Source organism: Piliocolobus tephrosceles, chromosome 7 (genome assembly GCF_002776525.5).
Source record: "Piliocolobus tephrosceles isolate RC106 chromosome 7, ASM277652v3, whole genome shotgun sequence".
NCBI classification, from domain to species: domain Eukaryota; kingdom Metazoa; phylum Chordata; class Mammalia; order Primates; family Cercopithecidae; genus Piliocolobus; species Piliocolobus tephrosceles.
Window position 1 is genome coordinate 136501191 of NC_045440.1, and position 18532 is coordinate 136519722.

Here is an 18532-nt window from a genome sequence, read left to right on the forward strand (position 1 = left end):
AGTGAAATAGATTTTAGTGAATGGTTCTCTAGGATCAAGGTTGGAGTCTGTGCTAAGGATCTGTTCATACCTAAGAAACTTCTCTATGACTCATTAACTTGCATTGAATTACCAGGCCTGTGTTCTTAAATGGAATTGTACTGAAGAGAAGCACAGGGCAGAAGTCTGCCAAGTTTTAAATAATGCCAGGAGATTACAATAGTTCTTTGATTTCCTTTTGATGTTAGGTTAGCTTTAAGAATCCTAACTCCTCTATATAGTTCAGATCTCTATTATTGATATTACTCATACTTTTCTCCTACATTTTGTAACTTAGCTGGTTCACTGGACCATATTTGAGGTTCTGCTGATAACTCTTCGGCAGAAGCAGCTCTTCATTTACTTGTTTGTTTATTGATGTATTAATTCATGTATAGCATGCAAAGTATTCTATTTTAAAATAGCCTTTGTAACCTCCCACAAAAAAAGCTGTTATTAGTCAATGGTGAATCACATAACCAATAGTCTGGAAATATAGAAACTCACATGTTATGACATCTCTGGGCTGCCGTAAAATATTATCTTTCACCTACTTGCCACACCTGGAGAACCAAATGAAGGTATTCCCTTTTAATATCATTCATCCAAAAATTATTAAGTAGCTGCTTTCTGCCAAGTGTGTAGTAGGTATATATTAAATAAAACAAGTAATGATAAAGTCCCTGTCCTCAAGGAGTTTAGAGTCTGGCAAGGAAAAGAAACGTGTAAGCATATCCATGTGATGTAATGAGTAGTATAATGGAGATGCATGCTAGTTACTCTTACAGCAGCTTGTGAGAGGTCTTGAAAGACAAGGGGAGATTAGCAAGGGGGGGCAGTGGGGAAAGGCCTTCTAGGAAGAAGAAACAGCTTGAACATGGATATAGAGGTATTCATCCATGGATCTGGCTAGCATTTATTGATTTTAGGAGGAAGCTTGTTTTGTGGGTCAGACATTGAGCAAGGCATTTGGATACAATGGTGAGAAAACCATACCTGGTCTCTGCCTTTCTGGAATGTCTAATGAGTGGGAGGCAGGCAGCCATCAATCATTCATTCACACAGATAAATGAGAACTGTAACAGTGTGCCCTGCTGTGAAGGAGAGGGTGGGTCCCTGTGATAGCATGTAACATATGGGCCTGACTGAGCTGGGACATCCAGAGATGTCTTAGTCCATTTGGGCTGCTGTAAGAAAATACCATAAACTGGGTGACTTATGAACAGCAGAAATTTATTTCTCACAGTTCTGGAGGCGGGAAAGTCCAAGATCAAGGTGTCAACAGATTTGGTGTCTGATAAAGGTATCACAGATGGCACCTTCTCACTGTGTCCTCACATGCTGGAAGGAACAAATGAGCCCCCTTGGGCCTCTTTTAAAGGGTACAAATCTCAATCATGAGTGTTCCACTCTCATGATCTAGTCATCTCCCAAAGGCATCACCTGCTAATACCGTCACACTGGGCTCTGGGTTTCCACATGTGAATTTTGGCAGGTGGCACCCATACATTTAGACCATAGCAGAAAGGCTTTCCTGAGACAATGAGAATTGGGATGAAAACAGGTGAATGGTGGAGAGTTCCCACAGCAAAGACTGGGAGAGCTATGGGCCAGGAGACGGCCCAGATGAGCAAAGTCTGTGTTGGAGCAAATGGTATCAGAGAGATTAGATTGGTGTGTTCAGGGCATGGAATGAAGCAGGTGGTTCGTGAAGCATGAGGTGTGTGTGCAGAACTTAGGGTGGGTGGTGGCCAAATTATAGGGGCCTTATCGATCAGAACAGTGGGGACACTGAAGAGTTTTAAGCTGGAATGTCTGAGTTAGATGTGTGACTTGGACACCTTATCAATGACCCAGAGCCTGGGAGTAGGAGTGGGGGGATTCCAGAGGCCCATCATTGATGACTGTGTCAATCTATTGGTTCTAGGTGTCACTGACTGTCAGAGGAAAGAAGCAGGCCTGCAGTGTGACCAGAACGGCCAGTACCGAGCCAGCCAGAGGGACAGGGGCAGTGGAAAGGCCTTCTGTGTGGATGGTGAGGGGCGGAGGATGCCATGGTCGGAAACAGAGGCCCCACTTGAGGACTCACAGTGTTTGAGTAGGTGCTGGAGGTGAAATCAGTCATGGTTCCTGGGGACTGGGGAGTGGTCTCACGGGCTTTTTAGAAAGGGAGAGAAGCTGGAGGTGCATTTGTCTCCAACTTTTCATTTTGAAAAATTTTGATCTGTGTAGAAGTTGGACGAACCATAGGATAAACAAATACCCATCACCTAGATCCAAAAATTGTTAACATTTCACTATCTCTGTTTTTGAATCATATGTAAATTCCAGATATCAGGAACCCTTACTTCTAAGTACTTCAGCATGCACAAGAGATGAATTTTTATATTAAAAGATCTGTGGAGGCTTCCATTCTTCTAGGCAGCTTGCCTTCACTAATCTAGTCAGCATTTCTTCCTCAGTAGGACGTGGTAGAGCAGCAGTCCCCAACCTTTTTGATATCAAGGATCAGTTTCATGGAAGACAATTTTTCCACAGACCAGGGGTGGCAGGGTGGGGATGGTTTCAGGATGATTCAAACACATTACATCTATTGTGCATTTTATTTCTATTATGATTACATTGTGATAGATAATGAAATAATTATACAACTCACCATAACGTAGAATCAGTGGGAGCCCCGAGTTTTTTTCCCTGCAACTAGACGGTCCCATTTGGGGATGATGGGAGACAGTGACAGATCATTGGGCATTAGAATCTCAAAGGAGCACACAACCTAGATCCCTCACATGCACAGTTCACAATAGGGTTTGCGCTCCTCTCAGAATCTAATGCTGCCACTGGTCTGACAGGAGGCTGGGCTCAGGTGGTAATGCTTCCTCTCCCGATGCTCACCTCCTGCTGCGTGGCCCAGTTCCTAACAGGCCATGGACTGGTACCGGTCTATGGCCCAGGGGTTGGGAACTACTGTTGTAGAAGACATGCGTGCCAGGTCTTGTTCCAGATCTGAATTGCTGGGTGATCTAGAGCAGGTTGCTCAATCCCTCAGAAACTTAGTGTCCCCAGTGACTTTCAGTCTTTTTCCTGAGAATCAACATCAACCTATAAGGTCAACAAATATGTATTGAGCTCTACCTTGTGCCATGTACAGTTCCTCAGTGAGATACTGGGTGGGAAAGTCCCAGGTGAACCATCAAATATTCTACAATACATAGTGTGATGGGGACCAGAGGAACAGAAGGGAAAAGTACGTCCTGTGGGATCAGAAGTAGTTTAATCCCAGTGGTGCCTTTACTGGCCGTCTTAGGCAAGTCACTCACCCTCAGCAGTTTCTTCATCCGTAAAATGGAGACATCAGTTTCCACCCTTGTAAGGGTGTTGAGTGCTTTAGGAATGGGATACCTACCAGTGGTAATAAATGTCTCTGAGTAAGGCTCAGAAACAGTATTTGCCCTGTTTCCCTGTCCATTAAACTTGGAGGGAGGCTGAAACAGTCTGCAAGGTCCCTTGTTCCTGACATCTTCTCAATCTTTATGATCCTGTTCCACCTTTCCCTGGGGCCACCTGCCTCTGCTTGAGGTCTTGCGGCTGACCTTTGCACACTTGACAACTCCAAGCAAGCCAGTCTCTTAGTATTTCTGTATAAGGAGAGGGCCTAACATACATGGGCTTACTGTGTGCCAGGCATTTTATGTGTTTATCAAATTTGAATCCATGGTAGTCCTAAAAGGTAGATATTATTGCCAATATTTTAGCTGAGGAAACTGAGGCAAAAATGTCTAAGCACTTCTCTTGGTTCCATAGTTAGGATCGAATATACCTAGAATTTGAATCGTTGTATGTCAAACTACCAAACCTTTGTATTCTTCATTCCACCAATCTGTTTCCACCTAGATTTACCTGCTTCCTCAATAAACATATCCTCACATGCACACAGATATGCATGCATAGCCTGTCCTCCAGGGAAGCTGGTACAGCTCACGGGATAAAATATTAATGAAAATCCAAGTGAGAAATTTTCATTTTCTAATTCTCAGAGCAATCATTTCCCTTCTCTAGTGAAGAACTAGCAAGTCCTAAGAAGGGTGTGTGTGTGTGTGTGTGTGTGTGTGTATTCTTGAATAAATTGCAAATCCAATGAAAGTCTTATTTTTTTCCCAACATCCCTCTTCTTGGGCAGAAAAAACAGGGGAAGTACTGCAGGAAAGTGCTTTGAGAGATCAGTTAGCCAGATGCTTCACAAATGAAGGGGACTGTGTCCTTAGAGGAAACAACTTGCCCTGCAGCCCTGGTGATCACTGTCAGTCCTGGGATTATTGTCTTAAGTGCTCTGAGCTCTCTTTGCATCTCTGTCAATGACTTGGCCTTGAGGACTGTCTTATGCAGTTTGTAGGGCATTTCATGGTGTATTCTGCCCATTGTTCAGGGCAGAAAGGATGGTTTAATCAGTGGCAACAGAACTGCTCAGGAGTCACAGCTCAGCTTTGACAACTTTGATGATGCTTCCCTGAGGTGCTGGCTTCTGAATAGCCTCCAAATGGAACTTCAGCATCTTTGGCTTCTTATGCAAAGCTCTGAGCTTAAGTTTCCCTTTCTGGATATGCCAGGGGATTTCTATGTTAATAAGCTGGGCTCTCACTGGGATGTCAACACGTCTCTTCTCAGAATTGCCTTTGAGAAGAACTTTCTCTTTGGGAGTAAAATTTTTAAGGCTTTTGTCCTTGAGGCTAGGTCTTAAGCAAGGGACTTATACCTCCCCAAGCAGGTACCTACCTGAGAGGAATTTGCTCCTCCCTCAATCCTCTTGCCACTTCCTTTGTTCAGGCCTCTGCTGTTACCTACATGCTACTGCCATACCCGCCTAACTCATCTTCTTGCTTCAGTTCAACAGTTATTCTATGATGCTTCTAGCGCTGTTATTTAAAAGGAGATTCTGCTTATGCAATGCCCCTTAAAACTCTTCAGTGGTTCTTCATTGCTCTTGGGATAAAGCACCATTTGCAGTATCCCAGCCTCCCCTCTGGGCTCTAACCTCATTAGACCATATGTTCCTTTGGTGCTAGAATTGTGTCTTATTTCTTGTTCTATTCCAGGGCCATAGGTAATCTTTGACAGAATGAACAAATTGCTCTAGTTGTCTGGGATTCTTTGAAACCATTTCCTAAGGTCTTCAGGGAAGGAGATTCTTCTACCACCTCAATTCCTGTGGTCAATTTTACAAACTCTGAGACTTAGGCAAGGTGTTCTGCAGGGGGCAGAGGGGCTTAGTACTTACTAAGTGGTTACTGTATACCATATACCATATACCATTCCGTGCTATGTTATTTAGTCCTCACAGCTAGGAAACTGAAACTCTCAGAGGTTGCAAGTTATCCAAGGACACAGAGTTGGTGGTGGCATCAGAACTTGAGCTGAGGGCTCACTCCCAAGTTGGTGCCTCTCCCTGACTGCCTGCTGCCCCTCTCTCTGAAATCTCTCCTGCTGCAGCTTCCTGGCACTCCCTTTGATCTTTTGTTTCCTTTGTTTACTTGCAGAGTTAGTAGAAATATTTCCATCTTGCTCACTGGAAATATTTCCAGTTCATCTTCCCTTTAACTTTAGGTTCATTTTCCTAATTCTGATCTTTGTCGACCTATGCTGAAGATTTCATATACCACGTCAAGTGCCTGAACCCAGGTATATACATGACGTTGGAACTGTGCCATCATAGTGTTATCTCCTGGTTTTCTGGTGTTGTGATGATGTTGTTAGTCATTCATTTGCCTATCCCTCCTTCCCTCGTATTCTCCATCCCTGCCTCCCTCTATGCATTCAATATACAGGAAAGTAGTCTCTCTGTTACTATCCTGGCTAGTGAGGGTTCAAATATTATCAGAATATTGTCTTTGCCCTGGAGGGAGACGGGAACCTAAGTAGCCACAATAAACTATGCAAAAAATATGATGAAATATTAATATATATTCTGCTTTAATGTTAATCTTTTATGCTTTCCTTAAGACATTTGTAAGTAGCCTTTAAGTATAAATTGGATAAATGGGAAATTATACTAACAATGTATAAATCTGCAAACTGACTCCATTGGCATAATTCATTGGCAAATTGGTTCATGGATTGTTTCTGTTCTGCTCCGCCATGAGCTTCTTCACAGAATTCTGAAATGTGAAGATCTCTATCACCACGGGGTCCCTTTTCTGAAAACCAGCAGATTCTCTAACTGAAGTGCTAAATGTACTGTATTTTTGGCAGAATTTAATTAGAAACTGAAAGACCTTTCAAATTTTATTTAGTCTCCTAGAATATTTTGAGCATCTGGTCTGTACCAATCAAGACTTAGGGACACTGTGATGAATATAACATGGCATTTGCTGGACTGGAGCTTGCCATCTCTACAAATGAGCTACTAAGGAGTATAAAAATAAAAAAAGAGATGAGAGAGGAAGGGCTGAGTGTGGGTAGAGCACATGAAATTGGCAACTTCAGCAATTAACATGTATGGGCCAGTTTGTAAAATCAGAATTCTTTTCTTTATCAACACTTTTGAAGACTTAAGAGCAGGCTGGGATCACAGGCCTGAGCCACGGTGCCTGGCTGAGCATGTCATTTCTTTTATATTAATGCTCACTTCTCTCAACCCAATCCCAAAAGGAATAAACATTTTTTTTCTGCACTCATTATGAAAGCTGAGAAAAGAATACTTTGGATGGCTTTGAATTTATTGACTTGATGAAAACCAATCTAGATATAAGTCTTTTTAATGACTATATAGATATGAGTCTTTTTAAATAAAGCAATGAATGTACCTAATTAGTGCTTGTATATAAGTTGATAATTATGTTTGCAAAAAAACTGATACTCATGTGCCTTTGAGTTGTACATAAGTCTTTCTTTTTGACAGTTACCTGTAAGACTGCAAGATATTGATGCTCTTGGAAATTTGTGGCTTGGAAGATGAATCTCATTCCTTGAGAGTTACCTTTCCTTTTTGCTTTCATTTGTGGCTTGGAAGATGAATCTCATTCCTTGAGAGTTACCTTTCTTTTTTGCTTTCTTTTTTGCTTGGTGAAGAATGAGTTCCAACTCTCATCGCCCTGAGAAACTGTATTTCTTCCTGCTCACTTGTCTAGTTTTATGAGCTGTGACTATGTTATTCCTATCAAATGGAACTCAAGTGTATTGATGGTAGCTAGGAAAACAGATGCTAATAAATCACTTAAACAATCTTAAAAATGCCTGAGCCACATGACATGTCTTCAGATTTACCTAAATACATATGCACATGTCTTTTAAAAAATAACTTACCTCATTTCAGAAAGAATTCAAGTTGTTTTACAGAAAGAAAGTGCCAGTAAAATAATTATATGATGTAATTAGCACTGAAGGATAGGGACAGAGAAATGTAAGTTTATATTATCAATGTTAATGAGAAGAAAAGAGTTGTAAGGACTAACATTAAGTGTCCACCTCACTTCGTGACAACGAAGTAGAAGCAGGGAGAGCTGGTAAGTTGTAGCTCTAAGTATTAGCTATGCGGCAGTATGTTGGAGCTACCTTACAAAGGAATTGCTTTTCCTGGCACATTTGTGTTGCCAAAAGCTAAGAATGGGTAGTGACTTCCTGACCCAATAGTCTTCTCTGCAGATGCCCTACACCTTTCCGAGTCAGATTTACTCAATCTGCTTTATTTTCAGTGATGCGGAAGTTTGAGAAGGCTCCAGAATCAAAGGTGATCTTCGACGCCAATGCTCCTGTGGCTGTCAGATCCAAAGTTCCTGATTCCGAGTTCCCTGTGATGCAGTGCTTGACAGGTGAGGAGTGGTGGGGAGATGTGCACTCAGAAGAAGGTGTGGAAATAAGCTCTGCTGAGAGTTGTCGAGACAAACCAAATCAAACTATTAAAACGATAATTTAAAAACATACTTTATCAAAAACACTATAAATGAATTGATTTCCAGAATGTATATTCAATTCATAACTTAATCGCAGAGTTGACAGTGTATCTACTGTATGCTATCCACATGGAACATGTTAAGGGGTAGAAATGAACAAAATTAGTTTGGCATAGATCTATGTATCCAGGTCAGGATATATATCTCCCTATTTTAACAGTGGGCCAGAGAGATGGTAATAAAGGCTGCCATTTATTGAGCATGTATGTTTACGAGGATTAGCTCACAATCCCAAAGCCACCCATAAAGTAGCCATTGCTATCCTGAGTTACAGAAGAGAAAAATAAAGCTTTGAGAGTGTAAGTGACTTGCTCAATGACCAAGCCAGCAAGGATCAGGGCTTAAATTCAAACATAAAGTAACAACGTCAAAGCCTGCAGTCTTTCTTGTTTTAAATGATTTTATCTTTGGGGTGCACTAAAATCTCAGACTTCTCCACTATACCGTTCATCCATGTAACTCAAAGCCACTTGTATCCTAAAAGCTATTGAAATAAAAAATATTAAAAAATAATCTCATCTTTGATTTTAGATTTAGGGGGTACACGTGCAGGTTTGTTATATGGGTATGTGGTATGCTGCTGAGGTTTGGGGTACGATTGAGTCCATCACCCAGGTAGTGAGCATAGTTGCAGTGGTTAGTTTTACAACCCTGTCCTCCTCCCTGTATTCCCCTCAGTAGTCCCCAGTGTCTATTGTGGCCCTTTTAACCACTGCATTATGCCTCCCTCAGTACCCCCATGTGATGTAGTTATTAAGTAATTAACACTCTGAGTGTGAATCTGTTTTGGATATCAGCTTTGGTTATGGTGAGCACACTATAGTTTGTTTCACAAACACAGTGCAAGGCATGAAGTAGAAGCTGAAGAAAATGTTTGTAGAATGAGAGATATTGACAGGAATGGAGGGACAGAACCAAGTGGTCAAATGAATAGATGTGAGGAACCAGCACGAGGACAGCAGACTTGAAGGACAGCTTTGGCAGTTATTTGTCTCAATAAGGACTGTCATATACCTGCTCATGTGTGCACACACTGTGACACAGCTTAAGTTAGAAGGGCAGGCAGGGCGCGGCAGCTCACACCTGTAATCCCAGCACTTTGGAGGCTGAGGCGGGTGGATCAGCTGACGTCAGGAGTTTGTGACCAGCCTGGCCAACATGGTGAAACCCTGTCTCTACTAAAAATACAAAAAATTAGTCAGGTGTGGTGGTGGGTGCCTGTAATCCCAGCTATTTGGGAGGCTGAGGCAGGAGAATTGCTTGAACCTGGGAGGCAGAGGGTGCAGTGAGCTGAGATCATGCTACTGCACTGCAGCCTGGGCAACAAGAGTGAAACTCCACAGGAAAAAAAAAAAAAAAAAAAAAAAAGGGCAAACTGGTGGGATAGGAATGGGAAGCAAAAGAGGATGCAGAATCTTAGGGAGTGAGGCAAGCAGGGAAAACACATCCATCTGTTCATATCCAGAGATGGTTTAGCCAACTGGGCCACTGAGTTCAGTGTCTAAAATATGCTGAGAGGAAACAGACAACAGTTTGAAAAAGAGAGCCGCATCAAGGAGGTCCAGCAAGATGCCATCCTGTCAGACAAACGAGAGCAGAGCAATCCGAGACAAGCAGTATTTGCAGGTTGAGTAGAGGTCCAGGCATCCAGCACTGTGTTAGTTTTCTCAGGCTGCTGGGACAAAATACCATAGACTGGGGGACTTAAACAACAAAATGAATTTTCTCATAATTCTGGAGGCTGGAAGTCCAGGATCAAGGTGTTGGCAGAGTTGGTTTCTTCTGAGGCCCCTCTCCTGGGCTTATAGGTGACTCACTTCTCCTTGTGACTTCGCTTGGTCTTCCCTGTGTATGTGTCTGTATCCTAATCTTTATTTCACATAAGGACACCAGTCTTACTGGCTTAGGGCCCACTCTAATGTTCTCATTATGCACTTAATTACCTCTTGCAAGACCCTAACTCCAAATGCAGTCACATTCTGTGGTGCTGGGGGTAGGACTACATGATGCAAATTTTGAGTGTGAAACATAATTCACCCTGTAACGAAAAATCAAGGTGGTTTTACGGTAGGTCAAAGGGCCATTTAAAGGGTAGGAAAATAAAGCCATTGAGTCAGTGAAGGGGTGGATATCATTTTTGGTGGGGAAAGGTAAGAAAACTAAGTCATCTAGAGAACTAAACAGCATGATGGGGAATAGGGCAGGAATGTGGATTTTGGGGGACGTGAGGGGAAGCTATGACTGGGGCCATGGTAGGAACCCTGGTTCTAGTTCAGCACTTAACCAACCAGACAGACTCTAGGGTGCTCATCCTTCTAACACTGACCCAGAACTTTAATTGTTTTCTTGAATGAATTTGTCCCTGAGCCCGAAGTAGGGATCTGCTTGCCGTGAAGATTAGGTTAGTTTGGTTAAGGGGACAGGAGAGCTTTAGAGCTATGAGCCAGTGGACCAGTGAGAATTATTTTCTGTGGAGCTGGGCGCAGTAGCTCATGCTTGTAATGCCAGCACTTTGGGAAGCCAAAGCAGGTGGATGGAGACCAGCCTGGGCAACATGGTGAAACTGCATCTCTACAAAAAAAAATAATAATAATAATAAATAATAATAATAATAATAATAATAATAATAATAATGATAATAGTACTAATAATACAAAAATTAGCCAGGCGTGGTGATGTCTGCCTGTAATCCCAGCTACTTGAGAGGCTAAGGTGGGAAGATGGCTTGAGTCCAGGAGGCAGAGGTTGCAGTGAGCCGAGATCGCGTTAATGCACTCCAGACTGAGCAACAGAGCCAGACCCTGTCTCAAAAAGAATTTTTTTTTAAGAATTATTTTGGGGGGGGTTTCTGAATAAGCCAGGCAGTCTGTGGGTAAAATGACATCATCCACCTCTCAGTGCCTAGTTCATGAAGACATTACAGCCATACAATGCGAGATGAAAATCAAGAGATGATGAAAACCCCCAGAAGACCACCTTTGCACCCAAGATGTCATCTCAATAGAGCTGCAGTTTGTGAGATGTCCTGTTAGAGAAAAGGAAGACGTCTCCATCCCAGCTACCAGTGGCTTTCCCTTGCCCTTCAGCTGGGCAGATACACTGGGGAGGGCTCAGGAATTGGATTGCAAAGGTATTCAACGTACTGCATTACCCACATCAGCCACAGACTGTGCTGATTCTTAGTCTTGGTGTTCCCATTGCTAAATTTACCTCTTACCTAATGCAAAAATCAGTGTTAATTATATATGTGAAAGTGATTTGTAATGATAAATACGTAAGCATACACTTTTTCTCCTTGATTTACATTTTCTACCAAACCCTCCTATTCCTGATAAATCATTAATTGCCGTCGTTATTCATGAATATTACACAGTTGAATGCTTCATGCCTATCGTACAGTGTACACAAAAAGCAGCCGTGGTCCCTGCCCTCATTAAGCGCGTGGCCTCCTGTCATCCTGAGAGGGCACTCACTGTAGGAAGTGGGGATTCTATTCTATCATTCAATCCCCTGCAGGGCTGCTGTCTGCTCCTCATGGAAATGGGACATAGCCTTGAACAAAGTTGTGATCTCAATGGATACCTAGGCTTGGCTCCTCATAGAGTAGAAGCAATTAAAACGTAAAAAAGGTTTAATTTCAGCAGATACAGCTTAGTAACTGTACAAGCTCTGAAGTCTGGCTACTTAGATTGAAATCCTAGCTCTGCCACTTGGTAGTTTTGTGACCTTGGTGAGTAAGTAACTGAATGGAGCTGTGCTTCAGTTCCTTAACGGTAAGATGGGGGATCGATGATTCAATACACAGAAAACACTTACCGCTGCATGAGGTTCATGGTATGTACTTAATAAATGTGTGTTTATATGTGTGCTTGTGGGGGTATATTTGGGGGGTGTATTTGGGTGTATATTTGTGTCTGTGTGTGTGTATTTGGAGGTGTGTGCATTTGAATGCATATTTGTGTGTATTTGCGTGCATGTGTTTGAGTGTATTTGTGTGTGTATTTGGGAGTATGTGTATGTATTTGAGTGTGTATATGCTTGTGTGTGTATTTGTGTGTGTCTGGGTGTTTATATGAAAGTATGTGTTTATTCGGGTGTATATTTGTATGTGTGTTTGGAGCTGTGGGGGTGTGTGTATTTGGATGTGTATTTATGCATTTTTTTGTGTGCTTGTGTGTATATTTGGGTGTATATTTGCGTGTGTTTGTGTGTTGGGAGGTGTGTGTGCATGTGTGTGTGTATATTTGTGTATATTTGGAGGGAGTGTGTGTATTTGTATATCCGTGTGTATGTGTGTGTGCATGTGTGTATGTGTGTATGTGTTTGGGCATGTAGGTCAGGGGCAGGGGCAGGGGGATGTGTCTGGTCTGTCCTCAGCATTCCCAGGACAGCCAGGTGAGTGACCATCCCATGGTGCTTTCAGATTGCGCAGAGGACGAGGCCTGCAGCTTCCTCACCGTTTCCATGACAGAGCCAGAGATTTCCTGTGATTTTTATGCTTGGACAAGTGACAATGTTGTCTGCATGACTTCTGACCAGGTGAGGTGGTTCTGCTCCTCATTCATTCTAGGTCAGATGTGCTCTGAGGCATGGGTAGCAGGCAGGCCAGGCGATGGAATGAGGTTGTCAAGAGCTGATCCTCTGTTACGTCCATTTCTTCAAAGCAGTGGGACTTTGGCAAGTTGAAGCTGCAATAGGCCAGAGACAGAACCAAGATGAAGGTGGAGTAAAGGGCGTCTGCCTGAGTCATATGGATTCCTGACAAGTCAGTCAGGAGAGAACCGCCTGCCCCATCAGGCAGTGTGGGCCAGATGTGAGGGGGCCCTAAACACCACTGCCCCTTGAGGTCCAGACCCCAGCATGCCTTCCCATTGTAGAAATAAAACATAACTGTGGTTGCCCGGGCACGGTGGCTCACGTCTGTAATCCCAGCACTTTGGGAGGCCGAGGTGGGTGGGTCACTTAAGGTCAGGAGTTTGAGACCAGCCTGGCCAACATGGAGAACGCTGTCTCTACTAAAAACAGAAAATAGTTAGCTGCGTGGGCTGGTGGACACCTGTAATCTCAGCTACTGGGGAGGCTGAGGCAGGAAAATCGCTTGAACCCGGGAGCTGGAGGTTACAGCGAGCTGAGATCATGCCACTGCACTCCAGCTTGGGCCGCAGAGCGAAGACTCCATCACAAAACAGACAAAGGAACCCATAATTACAGTTTAAAAAGGAAAAAGGATAAATATTAGAACCACATAACATTGCTGTTCTGTGAGTCAAAGCTCGTAGAGTATTGTCAGTTTCATGTGGTATCATCAAATTAGGATAATTCACCCCTGTCCTCCTCCAGTGAAAAGCAGGAGTCTCCTGTCTCCTAATTTCCTAATTCGTAAACATGTGTAGATCTCCTTTTTACTCTCTGGTTTCTTATGAATTCTTCCAGAAAATTTCTATGTATTTATAATGGTGTTTTTATTTGTTTGCATGCTATTGTTTTATAATATATATTCTTTTTTACCTTGATTTTCTCATGATATTCGTCTTTATATAGAATCTTGAAAATTAACCTTATCCTTCCCATTGGAGTATATGAATCCATTTCATGACTGTATATAATTTACTTCGCATTCCCTCAGTGGAGGACGTGAAGATGTATAGTAGTTTTGCAACATTACCAGTGCTGGTGCATTTCATGTCCCTGTATCCATGTCCTTGCATGTGAGAGTGTCTTCATAAGTGACATTGCAGAAGGGTGTAGAGGGTGGACCCCTGAATTTTAGGGCTCCTGAGCTAGGTTCTGTAGCTACAAGATACAGGGAAGAGGAAGGGAAAGGTCTTGGGTTCAAATCCTCCAGTCCTGCTACTTGCTTGTTGCTATTTAGTGCTTTAGAGCCTCAGATTCCCCATATGTTATAGGGATAATAATGGCACCGACATCACTGGATTATTGTGAGGATTGAATAAGGTCCTACATGAAAAGGCTCACAGAAGAGTTTGATCACAAAGTGAAGGTTCATTGACCATTGTTGTATGATCATTGTTGCTGTTAATATTATCATCCCCCATCAGGTCTGCAGAAAATTCCATCTCAAGCATTATTAAGGCTTCTCTCCAGGGCTCTGGGCTCTTGGTCCTAAGGTGTTGGGGTGGGGTGGCAATGGGAGGGCCTTGGCGCTTTGTCCTCAGTGATTTGCCACACTTCCCAATGCCAGGGCCCAAAGTCCTCCCAGCTCCTCTGCTTCTGGGCCAGGCTTGGGGTGTGGAGAGGGCTCTACCAGTGCTGGAGCCATAGCACGTTGGGTTTAGCCCCCTCAGGTCCATCTGGCGTCTTTTTGTCCCCTGTCCCACCTGGCATGGCCACAGAAGGGCAAGGTCTCTTGCTACACAGGACCTCATCTCGAGCTCTTCGCAGGTCTGCAGGAATCTCTTCTTTCTTTTTGCTCTCCAAGGCTCTTCCTCCTCTCCCTAGGCCATTGCCTCTTCAGTGAGTTCAGGCTTTCTGCAAAGCAAGAAGAGTTGCTGCCTTCAAATAGCCTTGCTATAGCCCCTGTCCTCCAAAAATTCCCACAGGAAACTCAAAATTTGGCACCCTTGAGGGGGAAGGCAAAATACTGGGAACAAAACACACCAATTTATCCTACCTCATCCACATAGCAAGACTGCTGGAAATAAGTCAGAAAGAGAGATCAGAGAGGGCTGAGAATGACAAGATCTCTGAAAGTCTGACTTCACCATCTCCAAGCTTAAGAACCTTCTTCTAGATACTCCCTGGATGGAAACTGAGTGTCTATAAGGTCTTTCATAGCCAGCTCCTGCCTCTCTCTCCTCTCCCATCATTCCCCCTTCGTAACTGACAGTCCAAAAACTACTGAATTATTGAACCTAGTTCTGAAAACACTCATGAAATTCTGGGTCTCTCTGTCTGCTGTTTCCTCTGCTTAAAATCAACCCTGTCTTGTTTCCATTTGGCAAACTCTTTTTTTTTTTTTGAGACAGAGTTTCACTCTGTTGCTCAGACTAGAATGCAATGGTGCAATCTCGGCTCACTGCAACCTCTGCCTCCTGGATTGAGGCAGTTCTCCCGCCTCAGCCTCCTGAGTAGCTAGGATTACAGGCAGATGCCACCACTCCTGGGTAATTTTTTTTTTTTTTAATTTAGTAGAGATGGGGTTTCAACATGTTGGTCAGGCTGGTCTCGAACTCCTGACCTCAAATGATCCACCCACCTTGGCCTCCCAAAGTGTTGGTATTACAGGCATGAGTCAGCATGCCTGGCCTGGCAAACTCTTATTCATATCTCAGAACCTCACTCAGACTTACTTTTCATGGGAAACTTTTCTAGCTTCTCTTTCTCCATAGATCAATTACTCCTTCCTCTCTAATTACCTCTTCTCCAATTATGTGTATCTTTGCAGCTGACACTCTGGGCTGCAAGTTACTGCTTATATGTCTGTCTCCTCCAATAGACCGGGAGAAACTAACTTACCTTTGTAGCCCTGGTGCCTAGCTATGGTTAGGGTTGGATGAATGTTTGTTGGATTGAATTATTAAATATCTCAAGAAAATAATGCAGCATCTTTCCATCTCCAGAAACAAGATGCACTGGGGAACTCAAAGGCCACCAGCTTTGGAAATCTTCACTGCCAGGTGAAAGTGAGGAGCCGTGGTCAAGATTCTCCAGCTGTGTATTTGAAAAAGGGTAGGTTGGTTGGGCTCGTTGGCTCAGGGCCACAGTAGCTTCACACAATCATGTTTGGAGCTGGTTTCCAGCAGGTGCATGTTGGGAAGAGCCAGACTCTCCCCCTCCCCACTCCACACCCAGAGCCTGGCTTCTCTGAGCTCCATTCTTTGCCAGATTCAGCACAGCATGCTCCTCAAGCAGGCAGTGATCTCCCCTGTGACTGCAAAGGGATTTCCACATTATTCTCCTTTGTGCCATCAGATTTGATCCCATTGCAATCTAGCAGGGATTGAGAGCCTCATTCTGCAGGCAGAGCTAAGTTGCAGAGTGGACACGTAGCTACGAAGTGAAGGATCATGGCAGAACCCGCTGAGTTCAGCCTGTGCCATCCGGAAGGCCCACCTGACCCATGAGGCTGAGTAAGCCGCTCGCCGGGGCCTGGGTGCTGGGCTCCCAGCAGCCACTCCTCCCAGGCTTCCTGATTCATAGAGCTTCTCCTTCTCCTCACTTTAATCTCTACCCTCCCAGGATGTTTTCCTCCCAGCTAACCCAGGCCCTGTCAGGTGCAGACCCTGAGTCAGTAAATCATTGGCGTCAGGCCGAGATCTAGCCTTTCTAATCACCTCTTAGAGAGTGCGGGTGCTGCTGGTCCAGGGACCACACTTTGAGTAGCAAGCTATGTAGTACCGTATAGTTTACAGCTTCCTTTCTCATTCATCTTTTCATTTCACACTCATGGAAACTCTTGGAGAAAGGCACAAAGGGGATCCCAATCACCATGTACACATGAGGAAGTGCTCTAGGCCGCCGCTGGCACATGGGAGAGGCAGGAGCTCTTTCCCTGGAATCCCAGGGTCTGTGCTCGCTGTTCTGCCCCACCCTGCCCACCTCCTGCCTGCTCTCCAGCGAGTGGAGAGGAAACATGCCAGCAAGGCATGCTCTGGGCCTTGTCCTCTGGGCCATGGCCAGGCTCTGCCCTGTGCCCTGTGGCTCCGTCATAGCTGTTAAGGGCTGCAGAGCAAGGGACGATGGTGGCGCCCTCCTGCCTGTGCGGAACCCCTGCTCTGACACCTATGAGCTGCATGGTCTTGGGTCTGTTCCTTGACGTTCTTGGCTTCAGTTTCCTCCTTAGTAAAACAGGAGTCATGGTGGACCAAGGTCAGCGGCAGATTGGAATGAGGTGACACGTGTGGAGCTGTTAGGACAGGGCCAGGCTCATGGGGAAAGCTCAGCGAGTGTAGAACATTTCTGTAATCATCTTTGTTCCTGCTGAAAAGTTTCCTCAGGGCCCGAGGCCGTGGCTGTGCACCAGATGACAGGCAAAGGGGGCTCGACCTGGGACTTGAGGGTTGGGTGAAGGGGAGTACAGGTGTCACTCTCCGAGGTTCGTAACTCAGGGCAAGTGGCTTGGGGATTCCAGCAGCTTCAGACTTGTGCCAGGAAAAGCAGCAAGTGGAGACAATGCCATAGCCCAGGCCCAAAGCTGCCCTGACCTTGGTAGCAATTGCGAGCCCACAGCAGGGACAAGTGTTTGTGTATTTTTCCCTCCGGTCCTTCTTTCACCTAATGCCTTCGTCCCTACTTCACAAAGAGTTTGCCTGGGACATTGGAGTCTGGCAGAGCTCGGCTCTCTCTAATCTATGACCAGGGTCACCAGGATTTCTCTAATTTAGTAACCAGGGTCACTCGGATCTCTCTAATCTAGTGACCAGGGTCACTAGGATTTCTGCCGTAGTCTTCAGTCCAATTATTTTTAATATCCTGTTTTTCTTTTTAAATAACAAAACATAGGGATTATTTTCTAAAAATAAAAATCAAAATAGAATAGTAACCCCTACCCAGAATGTCCTTTAAAGTAATAGCTTGCCCTTTTACGACATCTGAAAAAATACAATTGTATTGTATTTCTGTTTAAGTGTTTGTTTTTTGTTTTGTTTTGGTTTTTGTCTTTTGATATCACACGGAAAGTCCTGGTGTTTGTTATTTTTATTTTTCGTTTTTGTCTCCTGAAAGTTTATCCTTTGGGGGAAAACTACAAAGGAAATTGGGAAAATTCCTTGTTGCCAAACTAAATCAAGGGCAGAACTATGTTTTGCTTTTTTTGGTTTGTGTTGCTTTTTGATTTAAAGCAGAAGATGCACCAGGCAGCCGTTCTAGCTCCGGGTGGAATGGAGGAGGAGGGGGAGGAGGAGTAAGTTAGGTCTGGTTTCCAACTCCTGCCTCCCTCTTCCTGTCTCTGTCTCTGTCTCTGATCAGGAACAACTTCTTTATTTCACTCGAAACTCAGCTTCTCCTCTGTAAAATGGGACTATGTCACAACCGAGGAGGACAGGACACAGTTTCTGAAAGTCGCCCACCCACATCATCAGTTCCCAGTAGGTAGTTAATCATGTCCGTTCCCATCCCTGACCTTCAGTAACCCGGAAGGTGGGACTAAAGAAAGGGCCTGAGTCGCAGAGCTTGATCTGTCACCCAATACCCTCTGCTGTCTACTCCCACCTAATGACTGTGGCTTTCAACTTGGGGGATGAGCCGTGGGTCTTTCAGAATCAAAGGATGTCAGTGCCCAAAGGTTCTTTAGAGGTTGTCTAGCCCAACCCCTCATCTCACAGATGAGGTCTAGGAAAAGGAACCATCTTACTACATGTGACATCAAAGCGGAACCTCCCCTGAGTCTGAAAGGCCTTCCTGGCCTGCTTCATTGTCCAGGCCTCTACCACGGCGGTGCAATAAGCACTTTTGTAGGCACTATGGATGTATCTGTGAGCAAAACAGAATCACTGATTGACAGAGGAATTGATCCAGCAATAGGTCATCTCAGAGGGCAGTAAGTGCTTGGATGAAAATGAAACAGGATGAGGAGGTAAAGATGGGTATGAGCTGCTTCAGGGTGGTCA

At 44.2% G+C, this 18532-nt stretch overlaps 1 protein-coding gene across 1 annotated transcript in view; it reads left to right on the top strand.

Annotated features, from left to right (window-relative positions):
* Positions 1-18532, top strand: part of TG (thyroglobulin) — a 272355-nt gene that overhangs the window by 54606 nt on the left and 199217 nt on the right. The window contains exons 22-25 of the mRNA XM_023223651.2: positions 1946-2116; positions 7707-7823; positions 12388-12503; positions 15545-15653. Of these exons, the coding sequence (XP_023079419.2) occupies positions 1946-2116; positions 7707-7823; positions 12388-12503; positions 15545-15653 (513 nt within the window). The remainder of the gene's footprint in view (positions 1-1945; positions 2117-7706; positions 7824-12387; positions 12504-15544; positions 15654-18532) is intronic.